Consider the following 24,948-nt stretch of genomic DNA (forward strand, 5'->3'; position numbering starts at 1 on the left):
AATGGCCTATTCATTTTAACCAATATACCACATTATATATTTCAAAAATAATTTTGGATGATAAAAAGTACTGCACCAGAAGTCTAGAGACCTGGATTTTAGGCCTCAATTGTCTAGGCTTACTTGCTACCAAACCCTCCACTACTTTGCACTCTTGATCCTTCATTCTAACTATGCTGAACACTTCCCAGGTTTAGACACCAGTACTTACCAATGTATATACTCAATACATGTTAGCTATTATTGGTATTATTCCCTAAAAAGCATTGTGCTATTTTTTACTTTTGTGTCTTCACATCTGCTGTTCCCTCTGCTTAGAATATCCTTAGTTTTTTCTCTTAGTTAACTCTGAAACTCAAGTTTTGCCTCCCTAGACCCTAGCTGATGACAGAATTGCTCCCACAGTACCCTGCACAATCACACAACCAATACCACAAACGTATTGATTTCCTTGTCTGTCCCTCCAACTGGACTGTCAGCTGTTTAACAGCAGAAACTATGTTTTATTTTTGTATTCCCAGAATGCCAATACACCCTTAAATAAAACAAAACACAAAACACAACGCTGGGGTGCCTGGGTGGCTCAGTTGGTTAAGCATCCGACTCTTGGTTTTGGCTCAGGTCATGATCTTAGGGTCCTGAGACTGAGTCCCTCGTTGGGCTCCTCACTGAGTGTGGAGTCTGCTTGTCCCAGTCCCTTCCCCTACTTGTTCTCTCTCTTTCTTTAAAAATAAATAAATAGGGATCCCTGGGTGGCGCAGCGGTTTGGCGCCTGCCTTTGGCCCAGGGCACGATCCTGGAGACCCAGGATCGAATCCCACATCAGGCTCCCAGTGCGTGGAGCCTGCTTCTCCCTCTGCCTATGTCTCTGCGCCTCTCTCTCTCTCTCTCTCTGTGACTATCATAAATAAATAAAAATTAAAAAATAAATAAATAAAAATAAATAAATAAAATTCTAAAAAACAAAACAAAAACCTAAAAAATATCTGCAGAAAGAATAAATGCATGCATCTTTACTAAACTAAATTTGGTATTCCCTCCACTCTGACATTCTAGGAACCAAGTTTGGATACTTGGAAGAAAGCTGAGACTATTTAATAGAAATCAGGACATCAAAAGGAAAAGCTGATGGGGAGGGAGCAGGCTAAATTAGTTCAATTTAAAACAGTTTAAGGAAAAAATAATTAAAATAAATAAAACAGTTTAAGGTCCAATAAAGAGGTCACTACTAAGATGAGAGATTTAAAAATCACCTTTGTGAAAAGACTGTTGAAGTCAAGGATGGCTGAGATGGAAGAGTAAGTTCAGGATGTGACTACTAGGATTTATTGTAATTACCGGACTACTATTACAAAGGAAGGACAGGGTAACAGAATTCTTATTTATTGTGCACTAACTACATGCTGGACACTTACTAAGTGCCTTTATAAATTAAATAATCAAATCCTCAGCAACCTTCTGAGATGAGTATTTCTATTCTCATTTTATGATGTGGAAAACCAGATCAAGCGTGGTAAATAAAGAAATGCAATCTAAGGGAAGTTACATAGCTCCCAGTGGTACCTTGATTCCCAGCCTAATGACATTATCTTATATAAATGAAGTACATTCCTGGTCAATTTCCTTCACGCACTTTGTTTCAAACTAATATTAAAAATATGACCATATGAGGGTCAGTTAAAAGTTTTTAATGTTTAAAGGGGGAAAGGGGTCATTCCTGATCCAGCAATTCCCCTCCTAGGTATAGAGCTAACAGAAATGCGACTATACATTCACCAGAAGACAAGTACTAAAATAGTTATAGAAATACTATTTAGAAGAGCCCAGAACTTGAAACAACCCACTAGGTATCATTAAGAGAACGTATTATAGTCACACAAAGAAAACTAAAGGACAGTAAAAATGAACAAAACTACAGCTACACAAGGTATAGATGAATTTCACAAACATGATGCTGAGTCAAAGAAGCCAGATACAAGAGTATTTAATGGTTCCAATGACATGAAGTACAAAAATAGGCAAAACTAATCTATACCATTAGAAATCAGGACAATGGTTACCTCTGGGAAAAGGACGGGCTTCACTATGGAGGAGGGAAGGCATTAAGGGGACCTCTAGGGGTATTGGTTACACAGGTTACCATACATGCACTTTTCTGTATGCATTATACACTTCAGTAATGTTTTTGTTGTTTTTTTCTTGGAAACGTTGGGAAATAAAAATATAGAAAAGATCAGAGATTTAAATCTAGGTCTCTCTGAACCCAAAACTTTGCTTTTGTTTTTCCTTTTCTTTTTAAAAACTGCTTCCTTAGAGATTACTGAAGCACAGTAGCTTCACTAAATAAAAACAAACTTGGTTTAAGTGATAAAAGTACCTATTACATAGTAATTTAATAAGCAAAGACACCTAATTAGACCAATCCATGAAAAACTAATTATGACCTTCATTTATCTTTATCCTCTAACAAACAAGAGTTTACAACTATAGTACGGGGACCACAGAAATGTGGAGGTTGAGAAACCTTAGATATCACCTGGTTCTAACAACTCATTTCAATATTAAGAAAATGAGGCCCAAAGAAATAACGAAAATTGGCCAAAATCACACAACTCGCTGGTAGTGGACCAGGGCCAAAACTTAGGTTCAATCATTCATTGCTTATTTATTAAGCAAATACAATATTCCAAACTATTTTAAGTACTGGGGATAAGAATTATGTTCGGATTAGCAAAAACAGTAACAATCTTTTTTTTTTAAAGATGATTACAAAGTATAATAACAATATCTAATAGATTATGCCTGGTCCTTAAACAGGCATAGAAAAAGAATCTGCCTAAGATGATTTTTTTTTTAAGATTTTATTTATTTATTCCTGAGAGACACAGGCAGAGACACGGGCAGAGGGAAGAAGCAGGCTCCACGCAGGGAGCCCGATGTGGGACTCGACCCCAGCACTCTGGGATCATGCCCTGAGCCAAAGGCAGACGCTCAAGCATTGAGCCACCCAGGCTCTCTAAGATGAAATTTAAGCAAATCTTTTCTTATTGACACAAATGATGTGCCATATCCAACATTTGTAAGTACTTTCCATGTACCACACACAGTTCTCACTACCACACTATGAGACAAAGTACACACTATCAGGTATTCCATTTACGGATAAGGACATACTCAGTTACTCTGGGCCTAGGTTTAACTACCAACGTTTCATCAGTCTAGAACCTATACATACACGTCTTATGAAAAGGAGAAGGCTATACTCACTAGTTCCCAAAACTTAAGTGTGCCCCCAGATTCATGTGAGGGAGCTTATGAAAAATAGATTCCTATTCCAGAGATTTTAAAGTACGGTTAACCCTTAAACAAGCAAGAGGTGGGGCACTGCCTCCCCAAGTAGTCAAAAATCCACATAAAACTTTTGATTCTTCAAAAACTTACCTAATTGTCTACTATGGACCAAAAGCCTTACCAATAACATAATAACATAAACAGTTGATTAACATGTATTTTGTATGTTATATACTGTATTCTTACAATGAAGTAAGCTAAAGAAAATGCTACTAAAAAATCATAAATAGGGGATCCCTTGATGGCTCAGCGGTTTAGGTTTAGTGCTTGCCTTTGGTCCAGGGCGTGGTCCTGGAGTCCTAGGATCGAGTCCCACATCGGGATCCCTGCATGGAGTCTGCTTCTCTCTCTGACTGTGTCTCTGCCTCTCTCTCTCTGTCTCTCATGAATAAATAAAATTTAAAAAAAAATCATAAGTAAGAGAATCTATATTTATAGTACTGGTGGTACTGCATATTTCAAAAAAATCCATGTATGAGTAGACTCATGCAGTTTAAATCTGTATTGCTCAAGGGTCAACTGTATTTGATTTCTAGTCCTCTGTTTTTTAAAAAAAAATTAGTTTTTTTTTAAAGATTTTATTTATTTTTTCATGAGAGACACTGAGAGAGAGAGAGAGAGAGAGAGAGAGAGAGAGAGAGAGAGAGAGAGAGAGGCAAGAGACACAGGCAGAGGGAGAAGCAGGCTCCACACGGGAAGCCCGATGTGAGACTTGATCCTGGGACTCCAGGATCATACCCTGGGCCTAAGGCAGGCCAAACCGCTGAGCCACCCAGGGATCCCTAGTTTCTTAAGGAATAAAGTAAATTAACCTCTCCACTGCCTCAAATAAAGGACTCTCACACATAGGGAAATGAATGCAACTGTACAGATATTTCATTTGAAGCTCCCTAAGAGTCAATTCCACAATTACAATGGGTCAGTACCACAAACAGGGTCTCCTTTTCCACAATTTTGACTATGAAAAGTGTCCTTTAAAATGTATTAAAAACAGGGATCCCTGGGTGGCGCAGTGGTTTGGCGCCTGCCTTTGGCCTGGGGCACGATCCTGGAGACCCGGGATCGAATCCCACGTCGGGCTCCCGGTGCATGGAGCCTGCTTCTCCCTCTGCCTGTGTCTCTGCCTCTCTCTCTCTCTCTCTCTCTGTGTGTGTATGACTATCGTAAATAAATAAAAAAAAAAAAAAAAAAAAAATTAAAATGTATTAAAAACAAATAGCCACTCAAACTGCCAAATCACACTTTTGACAATAAACCAGTGAAAGGAAAATCCAGCCCCATGAAGAGAAGTAGTATATTAAGTCCTCTAATAAGAGTCCCAGTGTATCACTCACATAAATTCAATGGAACCTCTGTTTCTTCATCTGTAAAACAGATTTTACTAATACCTACTCTATAAGGCTACTCTAGGAATGAATGAGATGATATGTGAAAAAGAGCTTAGAAAGTTGCCTCACACGTTGTACAGGCTCAATAAATATGAGCTATCATTCTTCTGGTAAATAATAAAAATACACTTATTCTATCATGGATTAAAAAAGTATGTAACTAATTTTCCCTGAACTCAAAACAGCATACTCCAATATTCTCTTTCTGTACATCTCTTTATGGAAACTACTTGAAACAGTTTAGACCTAGAACACTATATTGGCTATTGATAAATTCATTCAACAACTATGTGTTATATGCCTACCATGAATCAAAAAGACTGGGTTTGAATCTGAGGATGGGGTGATAAAACGCAAGATTTGTTCCACCATGAAACACAGTCTGCAAGCAAAAATAATTACTAAACATCTAATCAAACAAATACATAATTACAAGTTACGGTGTGTATTGTGATGAAATATAAAAGACATGATTAAATATATGAGTGGGAAAGATGAAATAGAAATCAGCTGCCTAGAGTTAGGGTGTGGAGATAGGAATGATAGCTGGCTAATGGATAAAAGATTTACTCAGAGATAATAAAAATATTCTAAATTAAACTGTTCTGATGGTTGCATAATTCTGTGAATATACTAAAACTTGAATTGTACACTATAAATGGGTGAATTTTATATATGATTATCTCAATATTTTTTAAAATGGTGAACTGTGAGTAACTGGACATTTTCCTTTAACAAACAGCAAAAAATCTAATTCAATTTCCCAAATATTCCTCAGAGCATACAGGGATTGGTCTTTTTGTGAACCATGCTCCTGAGAAGATTTTAATACATTATTTTAAATAAAAGAACTATAGGGGCGCGCCTGGGTAGCACAGTTGGTTAAGCATCTGGCTCTTGATTTCAGGTCAGGTCACGATCTCAGGGTCATGATATCAAGCCCCACATCCAGCTCCATGCTAGGCAGGGAGTCTGCTTGAGATTCTCTCTTTTCTTCCACTGCCTCTCCCTCTCGTGCTCTTTCTCTCTAAAAATAAAGAAGTAAATCTTTTAAGGAAAAAAAAAAAAAAAAGGTGGGGGGATCCCTGGGTGGCTCAGCGATTTAGCACCTGCCTTTGGCCTTTGGCCCAAGGAGTGATAATGGAGTCCTGGGATCAAGTCTCGTATCAGGCTCCCTGCATGGAGCCTGCTTCTCCCTCTGACTGTGTCTCTTGCCTCTCTCTCTCTCTGTGTGTCTCTCATGAATAAATAAATAAAATCTTAAAAAAAAAAAAAACTATAACTTTAAGCACTGATTTTTTTTTTTAAGCACTGATTTTTAAACAGTAGTGAGTTTCTTAGTTACTTGTGAAGATTTAAAAAAATACATTCATCCAAGACCCAAAGATTCTGACTTAGTAGGTTAAGATTAAATCCTGGCATTTGTGTTTATTTTCCTTAAAGGGCATAGGTGATCCATCAGTTGAGTATTCCAAAATAGATTCACTGATTTAAAGGAATCTTCTGATAAACACCTACACAAAAAGATGTATCACTCTGTAATGGATACAACTGCTTATAGAACTTTGTTTTTACAAATTCAGAATTTCATTTGATTTTTATTTTAAAAAAAAAAAGACACCCCTGGTGCTTTTCCTATTACATTTTTATCCTTATGCACAACTAACATTTAACATAGCTAGAGAATCTAAGGTAATTAACACATTTTTTTAAAGCCTACTCAATCTACTTAAGCTCTACATTTTATTTTTTTTTTGTTTTTTGTTTTTTAAAGATTTTATTTATTCGTGAGAGACAGACAGAGAGAGAGAGAGAGAGAAAAAGAGAGAGAGAGAGAGAGAGAGGCAGAGACACAGGCAGAGGGAGAAGCAAGCAGGCTCCACACAAGCAGCCTGACATGAGACTCGATCCCGAGTCTCCAGGATCAGGCCCTGGGCTAAAGGCAGCGCTAAACCACTGAGCTACCCAGGCTGCCCCGAAGTTCTACATTTTATAACAAGGGAATGGGGGCCTGGGTAGCTCAGTTGGTTAAGCATCTGCCTTCAGCTCAGGTCATGATCTCAGAGTCCTGGGATAGAGCCGAACGTCCAGTTGCCCGCTCAGCAAATACTTAGCTTCTTTCTCTCCCTCTCTCTCAAATTTTTTTAAAAAATCATTTTAAAAATAAGTAAAAATAAAATGAAAGAACAAGTACTCAAAGAAAATTATACAAAATCATTAGAAATGTGAAAGAACACACCATGATGATAATGTTAGGTTTATTTACTTCCAAAATAACAAAAAACTCACTGAAAGATTAGAATGCATCCGAGAAGCAAAGTTACCCTGGCCTAAAAGAAAAATGAGGTGTGTGTAACAATTCTGTCAAAAAACAAGTACCAATGATTGAATCTAACCTCTGGGCTCAACATAAATACTCAAGAGGCAGAGTTTTTTTTTTTTTTTAAGATTTTATTTATTTATTCATAGAGACACAGAGAATGAGAGGCAGAGACACAGGCAGAGGGAGAAGCAGAGAGCCCAATGTGGGACTCGATCCAGGGTCACGCCCTGGGCTGCAGGCAGCGCTAAACCGCTGTGCCACCGGGGCTGCCAGGGGCAGAGTTTAGAACTGAGAAACATGAAGTCAGCCTGCTGCCAATTTTCATAAAGGCAGTTTTGTTCAGCAGAAAGTACAGTCAGAAGACCTGGCACATGTTCTCATTTGGCCATGTGACCTTCGGCATATTACTCTAAACTTTCTAAATCTTACTTTCATCCACTTTTAAAAAGAGATCAGGGGATCCCTGGGTGGCTCAGCGGTTTGGCACCTGCCTTTGGCCCAGGGTGTGATCCTGGAGTCCCGGGATCGAGTCCCACGTCGGGCTCCCTGCATGGAGCCTGCTTCTCCCTCTACCTGTGTCTCTGCCTCTCTCTCTCTCTATGTCTATCATAAATAAATAAATAAATAAATAAATAGATAGATAGATAGATAGATAGATAGATAAATCTTTAAAAAATAAAAAGAGATCATATCTGGTCTTCCTATTTGAGTGCAATTTTGAGAAGCAAATGAGATAATGTCTGTGAGAAGGCTACATACAAATTTAAGGCACTATTGGAATTATTCAGACAGATATACTCTATTTGCTAACAGCTAACATATTTCCACTTCAAAACTGGAAATTTCAAGAAAGAAATCCTTCCTCCAAAAAAACAAACCAAGGGTAGCCCGGATGGCTCAGCAGTTTAGCACTGCCCAGGGTGTGATTCTGGAGATCCAGGATCGAGTCCCACATCAGGCTCCCTGCATGAAGACTGCTTCTCTGTCTGCCTGTGTTTCCTCTCTCTCTCTGTCTCTCTGTCTCTCATGAATAAATAAATAAAATCTTTAAAAAAAAAACAAAAACCAAAAAATTGGTGTATGGAATTCATTAAGTCCCTTGAAGATATTAATGATTTGTCTTTAATTTCAGTCTCAAAATTACATAATTTTTTATAACTCTATCTTCCTTTTCTAGCTCCTATTCTATATTATTATTATAGTATAGTATTCTTCTATACTAACAACTCTGAAATTAGCAGCAAGGGGCAGTACTGTATACAGATTAAATACAGAACAAAAGTTGCAATTAATGAAGAGGAAGGGCAAGGGAAAACTAGAGCAGTAGAAGTTTTCACTGCTTAAATGACCCAGTATGTTGAAACCACCTCTCATACAGATGCACTGGTCTCTTCATAAACCACCTTCTCATTTGCAGCAAAGAACTTCCACTCCAAAGAGAAACAATACTGAAAGGACAAATTTTCATTAGGAACAAAAACACACAATTTCCACATTAGTAAATTGAGGAAGTTAAAACCAAAATGGCTTCAGAGAGTCTTTTCAACTCTAACATTTGACAATCTAATGCTCTCATTCCATGATTCCTCACAGAAAACCTGTTAAAACAGATGGGAACAAAGAAATGGTTCTTTTGTTCAGGTTGTTGGTTTCTGGGTTAACTCGAAGATTAAAGGAAATTCAAGGGATCCCTGGGTGGCGCAGCGGTTTGGCGCCTGCCTTTGGCCCAGGGCGCGATCCTGGAGACCCGGGATCGAATCCCACGTCGGGCTCCCGGTGCATGGAGCCTGCTTCTGCCTCTGCCTAAGTCTCTGCCTCTCTCTCTCTCTCTCTCTCTGTGACTATCATAAATAAATAAAAATTAAAAAAAAATAAAAATAAAGGAAATTCAATTAGAGGTTTTTAAGGCAATCTAATGAGTTCATTCATAAGGATGAAAAAAATCACATTCGCTTGATAATTTGTTATTGAAACAAGGAGCACAAACATATTTAAAAGATATCACTCTATCAAGTGAAAATGATAAATAAAAATACATAGAATAAGAAACAGATAATCACTGTGAATCTGACACAAAAGGGACAGGATGGACAAATTCTGAATTCTAAAAACATTTTAGTCTCATAACTCATATTATAAACACAACTTCGCTGCCATTTTTAATCTCAGTCTAATTGGCTAGTCTGAAATTTCTCTAGCTTTAACAGAAGTCTTCAGCTTCAATAAGCACACTTGTCAGTTTTGAATATAGTTAAGGAAAGTGGCACATTAAAAAGCATAAAGTGATAGTTACTACCTATTCAATTATCTCTTCTAAGATGACTAAAGAGAACCTCAAATCTCATATTCTAAAATATGAAATGCTTGATTCCACCTTTTTAAAGCCTGCCCCCTCATCTTACCAATCTCAGTTTTTGCAGAGTTAAAATATCCAATAATGATCTTTGATTACCCTCTTTTCCTCAATCTCTACATTGAATCCATCAGGAGGTCCTAATATATATATATATACACATACATACATAGGTCCTCCAAAATATACTGGGAATCCCTCCACTTCTGCTGCTACTGCCACCCTATTTCATGCAAACATTTCTCTCACCTAGAATATTCTACAGGCTCCTGTCCTTCCATTCTGTCTTCTCACAGTTCCTTCTCCACATCCAGAGTGATGGTATAAAAAATCACCAATCCCTCCCTTCTGTTTAGACACTCCAAAGACAGTCCACTTTCTAGCAGATTTTGTTAAAATAAGACCTAAAGTCCTTCTATACACCTATATGATCAAGGTCCCTCCCTGTCCTACTGACCTCCTCTCATTTCACTTTTCCTTCTTATTCCTCATGCTCTAATTGCACTGGCCTTCTTTCAGTCCTCAGGGGGAAGAAAAGGGAAGGACAGGATATAAGAGAAGACAGCAGTAGCAGAGGGGGAAAAGCTTATTCCACCTCTGGCTCCCTATGGTAGCTTGTTTCCTCTACCTGCAAATACTCTTCTTGCTGGTGTTCCTTATCACTCAGGCCTCAACTCAAACATACTTTCCTTAAGTACAGCTAAGGAACTCGGGGATGGGGGGATGGGGATGGAAGGAAACGGAGCAGAGAGGATTTTTTGGGCACTGAAACTACTCTGTATAAGACCATAATGGATATATGTCCAAATTCATAGTATACATAACATCAAGAGTAAATTGTAATATAAACTATGAACTTTGGGTGTCAATTATAGGCTTATCAAATATAACAAAGATAGCATTCTGGTGGGGGATGTTGATAGTGGGGGAGGCTATGCATGTGAGGGCAGGAAGTCTCTATTTCTCCTCTCAATTTTTCTGTGAATTTAAAAACTGCTCTAAAACTAAAATCTTAGTAAGAAATTTTTTTTTTCAAAATTCTCTCAACTCACTATGTTAGCATACTTTTCTCTTCATAACAATTATCACTTTGAAATTATCTTATTTATGTGTTTCGGGGGTTTGTTGTCTGTGTCTCCACCACTTCTGTAATGCAGCCAACAAATTGTGGCTCTTACCCATCACATATTCCTAGCACCTAGCCCAGCATAGCCAAACAGGGTCACTGTGTTCCACCCTGTAAGCTGTGCACATTAAAAATCACAACTTAAGATGGATCATTTACATGGATGATGATTTGATGAAATCTCTTGGGAGAACTGCAAAATGAAAGACCTGGGATCTGAAAAAATACATTCCTACAATACTTCCATTAATCAAAAGCATAATATTTTTAGATCTGCTATTGTGACAATGTGCCAAATGAGGTAATCAGAACATGTATTAGCTTTCTCAACCCTGGCACTTACATACTCAGCTAGGTACTTCTTTGTTGTGGGGGCTGTCTGCGTATTATAGAATGTTTAGCAGCATCCTTGGTCTCTACCCACAAGATGCTAGTAGTGCAATTCCCCTAGTTTTGACAAGCAAAAATGTGTCCAGACACTGCAAAGTATTTCCTGGGAGTCAAAACTGCCCCCAACAGGAAACCACTGGAATGGTCACTTAAACTTTCACTGTCTCAGTTTTCTCATCTAGAACACAGGTTCAACGTATCATAAAAATAGTCAGTTCAACTGTACACACCAGTTTATATCTTAAGAAACCTCTGGATATTTACAATACTAAATTTGTTTTTTTGTTTGTTTTTGCTCATTATTAAAATTCAAGACAACAAACAGGAAATTAGAATTCAGGGCAATAGACAGGAACAGAAAAGTAAGCATCAAATCTAAAAACAAAGAATTTTCACAAATTCTCACATTATTCATATAATATGCATATAGAAGATACACACACACACAATGTTGTTGGTGATATTTTTTTTTTTTTTTTTTATTTACTTAGGATAGTCACAGAGAGAGAGAGAGAGGCAGAGACACAGGCAGAGGGAGAAGCAGGCTCCATGCACCGGGAGCCCGACGTGGGATTCGATCCCGGGTCTCCAGGATCGCGCCCTGGGCCAAAGGCAGGCGCCAAACTGCTGCGCCACCCAGGGATCCCTGTTGGTGATATTTTTCAGAGAAACTGATGCAATGAAAAATTCTGCAGAGTCATAATAAGGAGTTAGATAAAGAGAAGAAACTACATCTTCAAACTATCATTCCAGTGTTCTGTGGTATAAGAAAATCCTCTCCAGCGTCTGATGCAGCACTCAAAATTTGTTGGTTTTTTGTTAAGTTTTCAATTACATATTTACTTGAGATAGAGAAAAAGGGAGAGAGAGAGAGAGAGAGAGAGAGAGAGAGAGAGAAGCAAAGGGAGAGAGACAAGCCCCAACTGATCCCATGACACGAGCTGAAATCAAGAGTTGGACACTTAACCGGCTGAGACGCCCAGACACCCCCAGCACTGAAAATTACATGAAGTACAAGATACAAGAATAGGGAATGGCTTTTTCCTTTAGAAACTTTTGGCAGATTACATATTAAAGTTCTCAATTATTCACTCACTCCTTTCCCACAAAAAAATAGAATCCCCATCCCATTATCTTTGGACCTGGCCACATAACTGCTTTGGCCAATGGAACATAAGCAAATGTAACACACATCATATATGAGCAGAAACTTTGAATGCAAATGTGTGATTTGATTTGGTCTCTGGGACTTTTGCAGCATGCCACGAGCACATGTCCTGGACAGCCTCCTTCAGCTTGAGTCCCAGAATAAGAAGACTCATGGAGCTGACCTGCAATAGAGCAACCTAGAGCAGTCACACTTGACCATAGCCCTTATGTTTGTTTCTATCATTCTAAGTCATTGAGCTTTTGGAATATTTAGTTCCTGCAGCAAAATCTAACATGGGGATGTACTTTTTTGGTGCACTAACATTAAAATATTTACATAACTCTAAATTTCAGTGTGCATGACTTTATAAGTTGTTCTCTCTCTCTCCATATACAATCTTATCTTTGGTTTTTCTTTGACATTCAATATGTACATTATGAACATTTTTAGAGATTAAAAAATTACCAGAATATATCTATCTGCACTGAAGATAGTTGAGTCACAATTCTCAATTCACATTTGATATTCAAATACCACAAAGATAAGCAAAGTACAGATTCCAAGTATAGGTCAAGAGGACTCAGGAAAGATTCTCCACAAATCTACAGTTAGAATATAGTAGTAGGCCTTGGAGTCCTACAATTTAGTCTTAGTAAGTTTTCTTTAATAGTCCAAAAACACCTAAAATAATAAAATATCTACACATCTGCCATCTATAGACTGCAGAATATACTCATTTATAAAAGAAATAAGCAAAAAATTAAAGGCTTTATGTAATTCTAATTTTACTATTATTCTGTGTGGGAAACCAGAAAGTGTAAAATAATTTTAGTATACAGGAAACATGTGGGGAAAAGTTTACTTGTTTGAAACATCTATTTACATGACCAAGAAAGGATTGCTTATTACACATGCCATGAATATTTATCACCCACTATTCACAATTTAATCTACTCCAAGGTCTGGCTTCTGTTCCCAGTCCTCTACCAAAAAAGCTCTTGTTAAAGTTCACCTATAGGGATCCCTGGGTGGCGCAGCGGTTTGGCGCCTGCCTTGGGCTCAGGGCGCAATCCTGGAGACCCGGGATCAAATCCCACATCAGGCTCCCGGTGCATGGAGCCTGCTTCTCCCTCTGCCTGTGTCTCTGCCTCTCTCTCTCTCTCTCTGTGACTATCATAAATAAATAAATTAAAAAAAAATTTTTAAAAAAAAGTTCACCTATAAACACCACGTTGTCAGAACCAGTGGTCACTAGTCTATCCCTTTTGTCCATGATCTCTTTAGCAGTATAGAAACAAATCAAATCACTGCTTCCTCTCTTCCTTGACTTTCTTGGTTTTTGTGATATTACAATTCCTGAGTTTTCCTCCTACCTTTTAAGAGTCTCTTTCCTAGCTTCTTCTACTTTCCCCTCTTATTGAAATACCCCATGAATGCTGGTGTTCTTCAGGCTAAATGGCTGGATCCTTAGGCCCTTCTCTTTTCCCTCTCCCTCTTAAGTAACCTTAACTATTTCAAAAGTTTTAAGTATCATCTACATTGCAACTACTTCCTAAAAGATTACTTCCAGCCCTGGCCACTCTTAGGAAGGCCACACTCCTACCCAACTATCTTCTAGATGCATCCACTAAGATGTCTCATGTTCATTTCATATTTAACACAACCAAAAGCAAGCTCTTGATCCTCCCACCTAAACCTATTTCACCTCCATACTTTATCCTCTAGTTTTTCCCATCTCAGAAAACAGAATCATACCCCAGCAATCCAAGTATTCATGTCATACCTCACTCATTCTTGTCATTTCCTTCCCTTCTCCCTTAACCCATCATATCCAACATACCAGCAAATTCTGTCAACTCTACCTCCAAAGCACAGCTCAAATGTATCTGCTCCTTGCCAACTCAACTATCACCATCAACCCAGAATAAGCTACTCTCATGAATTTCTATAGCATCCTTCTGACTCATCTCCAAGTTTCTTTCCCCACCAACAGCCCCCAAACTCTGCTATCTTCACATTAAGAGCCCAGGGTGATCTTTCTAGACTGTAAATAAAATCTTATCACTCCCTTCCTTAAAACTTTGCAATAACTTTCACTGTACTTTACCCATATCATGGTCTACAAAAGTACTTAACTTTTTTCCCCTCATTTCTTCCACCTATCCACTGACCACACTTCTTAAATATGTCAAGTGCTTTTCAGATTTAGGACCTTGCACACACTACTCCTATTACTTGAAATGCCCTGTACACACTTCCTCCTTTCCTCTTCCTGCACTTTCAATCAGTCTTTACTAAGCATTCAGTTACACAATCACTTCTAGAAACTGCTAGAGGTACTAATTATCACTATCAGCTATTTAATATGAGTGTGTTTCAGAACAGTTCAATGTGGGTTGCCTGGCTGGCTCAGTCAATAGAGCATGCAACTCTTGATTTGGGGGTTGTAAATTCAAGCCCCACATTGGGTATATTTTGTTTTTACTTAAAAACAAAATCCTAAAAAGAAAAGAATAATTCAATGTGTACATTCTGGAAGCCCTTAAGAACATTTCTTACTACCAAAAATTTTATTGGTAATAATGTAGAACTCTATCATCACTGGAAAGGAACACCAATATCATCTATTGTCCCACTACACATGACAAATATAAATCCGGGGTAAGTAACTTGTCTATTTTACAAGGCTAAATGATAGATCTTCTAACTCTGTGTTCAATAACTTGGTCAATCCTCTTCCAATTCTGTTTATTACATCACCATTTTAAGATAATCCCAATCATTTAAAAAAAAAATCCTCAAGTTCATATGGAATGACAAAGGGCTTCTAATAGTCGAAATAGTCTTTTTTATTTTTTTAAGATTTTATTTATTTGACAAAGAGCAAATGGGGGAAGAATGGGGGTGAAGGAGAAGCAGACTCCCCACTGAGCAGGAAGTCCAACATGGGGCTTGATCTCTAGGACCCTGAGATCATAACCTGAGCCAAAGGTAGATACCTAACTGACTGAGCCATCCAGGCACTCCTAGTCAAAAGAGTCTTGAGAAAGAATAAAGCTGGAAATATCCTACTTCCTTCAAAATATATTACAAAAGTACAGTAATCAAAACAGTATGGTACTGACAGAAAGACAGACCTATAGACCAATGGAACAGAATCAAGAACCCAGACATAAGCTCCCGCATATATACTCAAATGATCTTCAGCAAGAACAGCAGGACTATATAATAAGAAACAGACTATACAGTCTCTTCAATAAATGGTACTGGAAAACTAGATACCTACATGCAAAAGAGTAAAACTGAACCCTTATATAATACACAAATATCAATTCATAATGACTTAACTCAAGAAAAACCTAAATGTAGAACCTAAAACTATATATCTCCTAGAAGAAAATACAGAGAAAAAGGGTTTTTTTTGTTTTTTTTTTAAGATTTTTTTTTTTTATTTATTCATGAGAGGCACAGAGAGAGAGAGGGGCAGAGACACACAGGCAGAGGGAGAAGCAGGCTCCATGCAGGGAGCCCGATGTGGGACTCGATCCCAGGACTCCAGGATGACACCCTGGCCCAAAGATAGGCACTAAACCACTAAGCCACCCAGGGAGCCCCAAAAGTTAAGTTTTATAACATTGGTTTTGGTAATGACTTCTTGGATATGACACCAAAAGCACAATTAGACAAGTGGAACTACGTCACCTAAAAAGCTCCTGCACAGCAAAGAAAACCATCAACAAAATTAAAAACCTATGGAATAGGAGAAATTATTTGCAAACCATATATCTGATAAGGAGTTAATATCCAAAATATAAAAGGATCTCCTAAAACTCAACTGGGAAAAAAACTCAATTGGTTTATAAATGGATTTTAAAATGGGCAAAAGATGTGAACAGACATTTCTCCAAAGACCTACAAATATATGAAAGGATGCTCAATATCACTAATCATCAAAGAAATGCAAAGCAACTACAATGGAGTACCACATCACATCTGTTAGAACACCCATTACCAAAAAAGAAAATAGTAAGTATTGGTAAAGATGTGGAGAAATGAGAACCCTTGTGCACTGTTGACGGGAATATAAAATAATGCAACTCCTATGGAAAAGAGTATGGAGGTTCCAAAAAAAAAAAAAAAAAAAAAAACTAACTAAAAATAGAACTGCCAAATGACCCAGTAATTCGACTTCTGGGTATACACACACACACACACACACAAAAAAAAAAAAAAAGTGAAAACAGTATTGGTGGCATTATTCACAACGGCCAAGAAGTACAAACAACCTAAATGTCCATCAGTGGATGAATGGATAAAGATAATGCAGTATATACCCACAAAGGAATAGTACTTAGCCTTAAAAAAAGAAGTATTGTCATATACAACATGTACAAAACTTGAGGGTATTATGCTAAGTGAAATAAGCCAGTAATAGAAGGAGAGATACTGCAGAATTCCACTTATGTGGAATATCTAAAGCAGTCAGGCTCATAAAAGCAGCATAATGGTGGCTGACAAGGGCTAGCAGGGGCAGAGAAAATGAGAGGTGCTATTCAATGGCTATGGAGTTTCAGTCATGTAAGCTGTAAAAGTTCTAGAGATCTAATGAGCATATAGTTATCAATAATTCACATTGTGCTTACGGTAATTAAGAAGAAAAAAACAAAACAAAACACCACCCCAGTCACCACTTAGGCCTTAGTAGCAAATGAGGGAAACAGCTTGCTCAGCTTAGATAAGTCATAGTTAGCTGCTAGTACACATTACTGTAAAATGGCAGCAAGAAAGCAAGGTCTTAAGTGTGGATCCAAGTTCTTGCCCCAGATATCTGTGAAACTTCTTGTAAACTGTAATAATGCTGGTTTAAAGACCAAATTATATTTACTGTAGGCAAATAAGTGCTTTTACTTTTACTGATCTGTCCTGTGTATGTGTGGGCATACACACGTGCATACATGTAAATCATTCACTATAACACCATCTAGCCAAGAAGATAAAGATGGCTTATAAAGTATCCTTAAGAATAGAAAAAATATCTTAAATTTCCTATATTGTACCTATATTGCTACAATGCTTTGATGAAATTCTTGTAAGAGACCTGAAAGGACAAGACAACCCTCTGTAGTTCAAACCAACACCACTATTACCCACATGATGAACATTATCTCTTAAGATGGTAAAGATGCAGTTTGGAGTAGAGGCTTTCAAAATGTTTTAACTACAACCCACATTAAGAAATGCATACATTATTCATATCTATATATTACCTATATAAAACTAAATAATTTCATCAAATAATATGGTTTAATTGTATATTACTACATACATGTCCCTCTTTAATCTCTTGCTGTTTAATTTTTTAAACACTACTTGTACCAAAATCAATTTCACAAACCACTAATGGACACAACCTACAGTTTGAGAAACACTGTACTAGAGCCACAACAGTGGACACATGCTACATAATTCCAAGGATACAAAGCACATAACAAAATACATAAAACAATGACTTTCTGATGCTGTTCACAGATACTTATACCTTTGCTCTCTAGGTATAGTTGCTTAAATAATTTAAAAGCTGCTCCTTTCTCTGGGGAGTAAAAGGAAAGATTAGTATCTGCCTTCTGTTCCAAGAATTCTAATGACTTTCAAGGTATGCACTGGAGATAAACCATATTTGGAAAAGTAGTTCCAGCACAGAGTTAGAATTTCTCCAAAAATATAATGTCATAACTAAAACATGGTTGAACTACAAAAACCCACTTCTCTTCTCAAATAAGATAAAGCAGATTAAGTATGATTTGACTATCAGCAGAAAAGGATTAACTATAAAATCAAATAATACCTAGCTAACTTAAATTTTTAAGACTTCAAATTATCCTGAACAAAAACTTACAAATGTGCTCAAGATTCCTTTTCAAAACCCCATCCTCTCTCCAGCATTCCTAAATATCCTCCTCCAATCACATTCCCATATTTTTTTACTTACCATACTTCCCCTTTAACTTACTTTTTTATGATGGGAAGAAAGAACAGATGCCTCTAAAACAGGCTCCAAATTTCTTTGATGGCTGTCATTATGACTTCTCCTTGTACCATCCAGTTGGTGCCCTTTTCTGAGCCTTATATCTGGCTCTGGAGTCCTGCTGCACCCCAATCGGTTTTCTGCTGTCTGGTTCATGGGATACCCAAGACTTTCTTACAAAGAGGTCTTTCTTTCTGTCCCTTCTTCTTGGGAGGATGGACTTTCTGGAGGGTGAGTTGACCTTAAGGAGAGGAAAGTTGTGAATTAACATATTTTAAATAAACACATTAAATGAGTGCTGGGGGAAGATAAAGGTTATGTTATTATACACTCAAACAATAGAGTACCCAACAATCATTAAGAACAATAAAACAATGTATAAAATATCCACATGTACTAATAGTAAAGACTGTCAAAATCTGGGACTCCTGGGTAGCCCAGTAGTTGAGCATCTGCCTTTAGCTCAGGACATGATCTCGGGGTCCTGGGATTGAGTCTCACTTCGGGCTCCCCGTGGGAAGTCGGCTTCTCCCTCTGCCTATGTCTCTGCCTCTCTGAGGGTCTCTCATGAATAAATAAATAAAATCTTTAAAAAGGCTGTCAAAATAAATTTTTTTTCAAAATAAATTTTTAAATGAAAAAAGCAAGATATAACATGTACAACATCCCCAGAATTTATAAAAGTATAATTGTGTATGTACACAGAATAATTACTGGAAAATATTCAAAACTGTGCTCGTGGTACAGAAGTACACAGGGAAGAATCAAAGATCTCAAATGGGGAAACTTTTCATTTTTTTCTGCCTGCATTTTTTTTTAACAAATGTCATTTTACAATATGCCAGGACTATTTTCAAACAGACCATTTTACAATCACTTTTTCAATTAAAAACAGACCAAACTGCAGAAAGAATACGTGGATTTTATGCACTAAAGCTGGGTCTTACATATCCAATCTCTTAAACATCACAATGACCTCACCAGGTATATTTGTATATCTACATTTCAGGCGAGGAAACCGAAATTCACCATACTTTATATGAAATAAATAGGACAAAGTCTCTTTCATAGCACATATTATTAGTAATGTTTTGTATTTAAGTTCCTCAAATGTCTGACATTTCAACATCTGAGATGTTTTGAAACCTAACTAACTTGCAGGGCAAGAAACTCAGGAGCATACTCCTTTATATCCCTTCAGTTCCCATAAAGTGCTATGCACATAAACGTTTAATGAAAATTTGATAGATGACATTTAAATATTCTTGAGTGGTAAAAACACTTTCAGAGACCATCACTATCTTTCTAAATTAGACTGACATAAGTTTCTTGGGAGTTCAATTATTTCATGTCCTTGGTCCTCTAAACTCGCAGTACAAAAGCTTAATTTAGACATGTAGTTACATATACTTATAAGGTCATTATAACAGTCAATCCAATTAGAAACACTAAAACAGGAAGAAGCCAGGGTATGCGTTATGCTCATAAAATCCCATGAGATTCAGAGTTCTTACTGGGGGAAAGGAGAGTAAGGCAAAGTGGGAGGGCCTGCATAGCATCAAAAGAAGGTGAAAATATGTATTTGGTTTTCATATACATAGGCACTAAGACTAAGGATTAGTCCTAAAATTTGAATTAGACTAAAAAATAGCCAAGTCTTTCATATAATCAAGTGAGTTTACTGCAGGATTTCTCTAATGGCTTTCAAAGTTTCTGGAGCAAGAACAGACACAAACCTTTAAGGATCACCAAACCTTATTAGCATATGCCTATCACTTAAGGGCCTGAGCAAGCATATTAATAATATGAGATTATAAACTATGCTATTAATGCCCAAATCTAAAAGAAAAAGCAATGCTAATAACATCTTTATTTATGTACAGCTCACAAAACTGTCTGACAACAACCATTTCATTTTATCTCAGGGAAAGGAAGCTAGTATTTACTGTGGATCAATGATTCAACAAAGTTAAATTCTGTACCAGAGAATTTACACATCACATGGTATCTCTCATAATCCTAATATATAGCCAGCCCCTGAGGTGTTGTTATAAAATGGTATTTTATCATCCATTTTACAGATGTGGAAAACTGTGGCTTCCGAAATTCATTTATTAATTTATTTTAATAAAAATAAAGAGGAACAGGTGAGATTTACACCCAGGTCTTTCTGGCCCTCATGATGTTCATGTTCTTTCTACTACCCAAAAGATTAAGACTAGGGGAAAAAAAGATAAAAATTTGAACCCTAAAGTCATTTGGCTTACATTACAAGTAAACTACAGAATCAGAATCTTTATTCTCAAATTGTTGCAAGTAAAATAAAGCTTTCTGCAAAGCAGCCTTGAAATATGACCACATCAAACTTCTCATAAGCCGGAGCTATATGTGGAGTGTTGCTCATTTGTGAGAATGTTAATGGGACGTTCTATTAGAATTATTTTTGTAATCCACAACTCAGAAATAAAGAAAGTAACATGAAGTAAGTTTTCCCAAAGAATTTGTAAAGGATTCATCTTAAAATAAAAAAATAAAAAATAAATTTCCAGGAAAGGCCTGAAATTAATATACACTCCGAACAATAATGTTTACCAAATTTGTAAGTAAAATAAAAGAATGAACAAAATAAGGCACTGTGAAATCTTCAATTAAAAGAACTTAATTCTATTCACTACTTTATAAGCAATGCAAGAAGGCCTAACAAAATGTTTTGAACAATAAAATTATTGAAGGAAAAAGGATTTATGTCAGTTCTGAGGTTCCTAAAGATTTAACAAAACACTCCAGTTCTAAAACACTCAAGAATTGTAATGTGCTATACATTTTAGTTTATTTGCATTCTATCTAATGACAAAAAATATTGCTACTGGATGCAATGCTTTGATACCAAAAGCATTGATACTAAGAATCTAAGATAAGTCTTAGCATGAAAACAAGATAATGGCAAGCTTACTCTAAAATCTATATGGAAGGCACAGGTCCTACTAAGAACAATCTTGAAAAATAATAACGTGGGGAAAATCCCTCTAACTAATATGAAGACCTATTATATAGCTACAGCAGTAAAGACAGTGTGGTAATGGCAGAAGAAAAGACACACAGATTGATGAAACAAAACAGAGATCCAAAATGTATACCCAACTCTTATTTTTAAAGCCATTTAGTGTAAAGCAGCCTTTTTAACAAATGGTGACAGCCAAAGAAAGAAGAACTTCAACCTTAGCCTCACAGGTTATACAAAAGTTAACTTAAAATGGATCATAGACTTAAATGTAAAATGCAAAAGTGTAAAACTTTTCTAAAAAACTCAGGATAAAATCTTCATATTCTACAGTTATGAGACCTGACACCAAAACTAAGATCCATAAAAGGAAAAAAGTGATAAATTGGACTTCATCAAAATTAACTCCTCTTTGAAGCACTCTAAGAAGTTGAAAAGACAAGTTGTTGACTGAGAGAAAATATTTGTAAATCACATATCCAACAATAAGCTATTATCTAAACTATATAAAGAACTCACAATTCAACAGTACTTAAAAATAATGCAACTAGGGATCCCTGGGTGGCGCAGCTGTTTGGCGCCTGCCTTTGGCCCAGGGCGTGATCCTGGAGACCCGGGATCGAATCCCACGTCGGGCTGCCGGTGCATGGAGCCTGCTTCTCCCTCTGCCTGTGTCTCTTACCTCTCTCTCTCTCTCTCTCTGTGACTATCATAAATAAATAAAAATTAAAAAAAAAATACTGCAACTAGAAACGGGCTAGAGGGCAGAGGAGTAGGGGTCCTCAACTGATCTAGTCCCACAAACTTACCTAGATATCTTTCAAAACATCCTGAACACCTAAAAATTCAACCTGAGAGGTAGAGAACAGCTGGAATGCTAAGGAGAGAAAAATTTTCCCTTCTAACAAGGTAGGAAGGTGAAAATAAATAAATAAATAAATAAATAAATAAATAAATAAATAAATAAATAAATAAATAAATATAAAAAAGAAATAAAGTGGGGGAGGGGAACCACAACTACCTGGGCAAAAGCCTCAGGGCACGAAAGCCCAGCACTGGACAAGTGGGAACTTTAAAAATCCAAGCCTGAGTTTTCACTGACAGAAAAGTGCTTAGCAGGGAAATCGGGCAGAATTGCAGGAGGGGCAGTGAAGCATCAAGATCCCCAGATACACTTTAACACCAGGGCCAGATGGCTTCCCAGGGGAATTCTACAAACGTTTAAAGAAGAAATAATACCTATTCTACTAAAGCTGTTTTGAAGGACAGAAAGGGAGGAAATACTTCCAAACTCATTTTATGAGGGGCCAGCATTACCTTGATCTCAAAACCACACAAAGACCCCACCAAAAAGGAGAACAGCAGACCAATATCACTGATGAACATGGATGCAAAAATTCTCAACAAGATACTAGCCAACAGGATCCAACAGTACATTAAGAAGATTAAGTATATTAAGAAGATCCAACAGTACATGACCAAGTGGGATGTATCCCCGGGATTGCGAGGGTGGTTCAACACTCATAAAACAATCAACGTGATAGATCACATCAACAAGAGAAAAATAAAAACCATATGATCCTCTCAATAGGTGCTGAGAAAGCATTTGAAAAAATACAGCATCCATTCCTGATTAAAACTCTGCAAAGTATAGGGATAGAGGGAACATTCCACAATATCTTAAAAGCCATTTATGAAAAGCCCTCAGCAAATATCATTCTCAAGGGGGAAACACCTGAGGGCCTGTCCTCTAAGATCAGGAACTCCACAGGGAGGATGTCCACTCTCACTATTGTTATTTAACATAGTACTAGAAGTCCTGGCCTCAGCAATCAGACGACAAAAAGAAATAAAAAGCATTCAAATTGGCAAAGAAAAAGTCAAACTCTCCCTCTTTGCAGATGACATGATACTGTATATAGAAAACCCAAAAGACTCCACCCCAAGATTGCCAGAACTCATACAGCAATTCAGCAATGTGGCAGGATACAAAATCAATGCACAGAAATCAGTGGCATTTCTATAACTAACAATGAGACTAAAGAAAGAGAAATTAAGGAATTCAACTCATTTACAATTGCACCCAAAACCATAAAATACCTAGGAATAAACCTAACCAAAGAGGCAAAGAATCTATACCCTAAAAACTACACAACACTTCAGAAAGAAATTGAGGAAGTTGTAATGAGATGGAAAAACACTCCGTGGTCATGTACTGGAAGAATAAACATTGTGTAAATGTCTATGCTTCCCAGGGCAATTTACACGTTCAATGCAATCCCTATCAAAATACCATGGGCTTTCTTCACAGAGTTGGAACAAATCATCTTAAGATTTGTAAGGAATCAGAAAAGACCCTGAATAGCCAGAGGAGCACTGGAAAAGAAAACCAATGCCGGAGGCATCACATTGCTGGATTTAAAATAAAACTGTATTACAAAGCTGTAATCAAGACAGTACGGTACTGGCATTAAAACAGACACATGATCAATGAAACAGAATAGAGAACCCAGATATGGGCCCTCAACTCTATGGTCAACTAATACTCCACAAAGCAGGAAAAACTATCCACTGGAAAAAGGACAGTCTCTTCAATAAATGATGTTGGGAAAATTGGACAGCCACATGCAGAAAATGAAATGAACCATTCTCTTACACCAAAAACAAAGATAAATTCAAAATGGTTGGAAGATCTGGGATGCCTGGGTGGCTCAGCAGTTGGGAGTCTGCCTTCGGCTCAGGGTGTGATCCTGGAGTCCCGGGATCGAGTCCCACATCGGGCTCCCTGCATGGAGCCTGCTTCTCCTTCTGCCTATGTCTCTCTGCCTCTCCCTGTGTCTCTCCTGAATAAATACATAAAATCTTAAAAAAAAAAAAAAGATAAAAAGTTTCTGCACAACAAAAGAAACAGTCAACAAAACTAAAAGACCACCCTACAGAATGGGAGAAGATATTTGCAAATGACATATAAAGGGCAAGTATCCAAGATCTATACAGAACTTATCAAACTCAACACCCAAGAAACAAAAAATCCAATCATGAAATGGGCAAAAGACATAAACAGAAATTTCACCAAAGACGACATACACATGGCCAACAAGCACATGAGAAAATGCTCATCACTGCCATCAAGGAAATACAAATCAAAACCACAATGACATACCACCTCACACCAGTGAGAAGGGTGAAAATTAACAAGACAGGAAACAACAAATGTTGGAGAGGATGTGGAGAAAAGGGATCCCTCTTGCACTGTTGATGGGAAACTGGTGCAGCCACTCTGGAAAACTCTGTGGAGGTTCCTCAAGAAGTTAAAAATAGAGCTACAACCCAGCAATTGCACTACTAGGTATTTACCCCAAAGACACAGATGTAGTGAAAAGCCAGAACACCTGCACCCCAATGTTTATAGCAGCAATGTCCACAATAGCCAAACTGTGGAAAGAGCCTCGATATCCTTCAACAGGTTAATGGATAAAGAAGATGTGGTATATAAATACAATGGAATATTACTCAGCCATCCGAAGAGATGAATACCCATCATTTGCTTCGACATGGATGGAACTGGAGAGTATTATGCTGAGTGAAATAAATCAAATTGGAGAAGGACAATCATCATATGGCTTCGCTCATACATGAAATATAAGAAATAGTAAAAGGGACTGTAAGGGATAGGAGGGGAACTGAGTGGGAAAAATTAGAGAGGCAGACAAACTATGAGAGACTCCTAACATTGGGAAACAAAGGGTTGTGGAAGGGGAGGTGGGTGGGGGCTTCGGGTAACTGGGTGACAGGCAATAAGGAGGGCATTTAATGGGAAGAGCATTGGGTGTTATATTGT

At 37.3% G+C, this 24,948-nt stretch overlaps 1 protein-coding gene across 5 annotated transcripts in view; it reads right to left on the bottom strand.

The window, feature by feature from the left end:
• ADIPOR2 (adiponectin receptor 2) overlaps window positions 1–24,948 on the bottom strand; it is an 87,666-nt gene that overhangs the window by 26,518 nt on the left and 36,200 nt on the right. For all 5 annotated transcript variants that reach the window (XM_055315482.1, XM_055315479.1, XM_055315480.1 and 2 more), the window contains one exon: window positions 18,092–18,347. In XM_055315482.1, coding sequence (XP_055171457.1) covers window positions 18,092–18,262 — 171 coding nt within the window. In that variant the 5' untranslated portion in view covers window positions 18,263–18,347. The remainder of the gene's footprint in view (window positions 1–18,091; window positions 18,348–24,948) is intronic.

Source organism: Nyctereutes procyonoides, unplaced genomic scaffold, assembly GCF_905146905.1.
Source record: "Nyctereutes procyonoides isolate TBG_1078 unplaced genomic scaffold, NYPRO_anot_genome, whole genome shotgun sequence".
NCBI classification, from domain to species: Eukaryota; Metazoa; Chordata; class Mammalia; order Carnivora; family Canidae; genus Nyctereutes; species Nyctereutes procyonoides.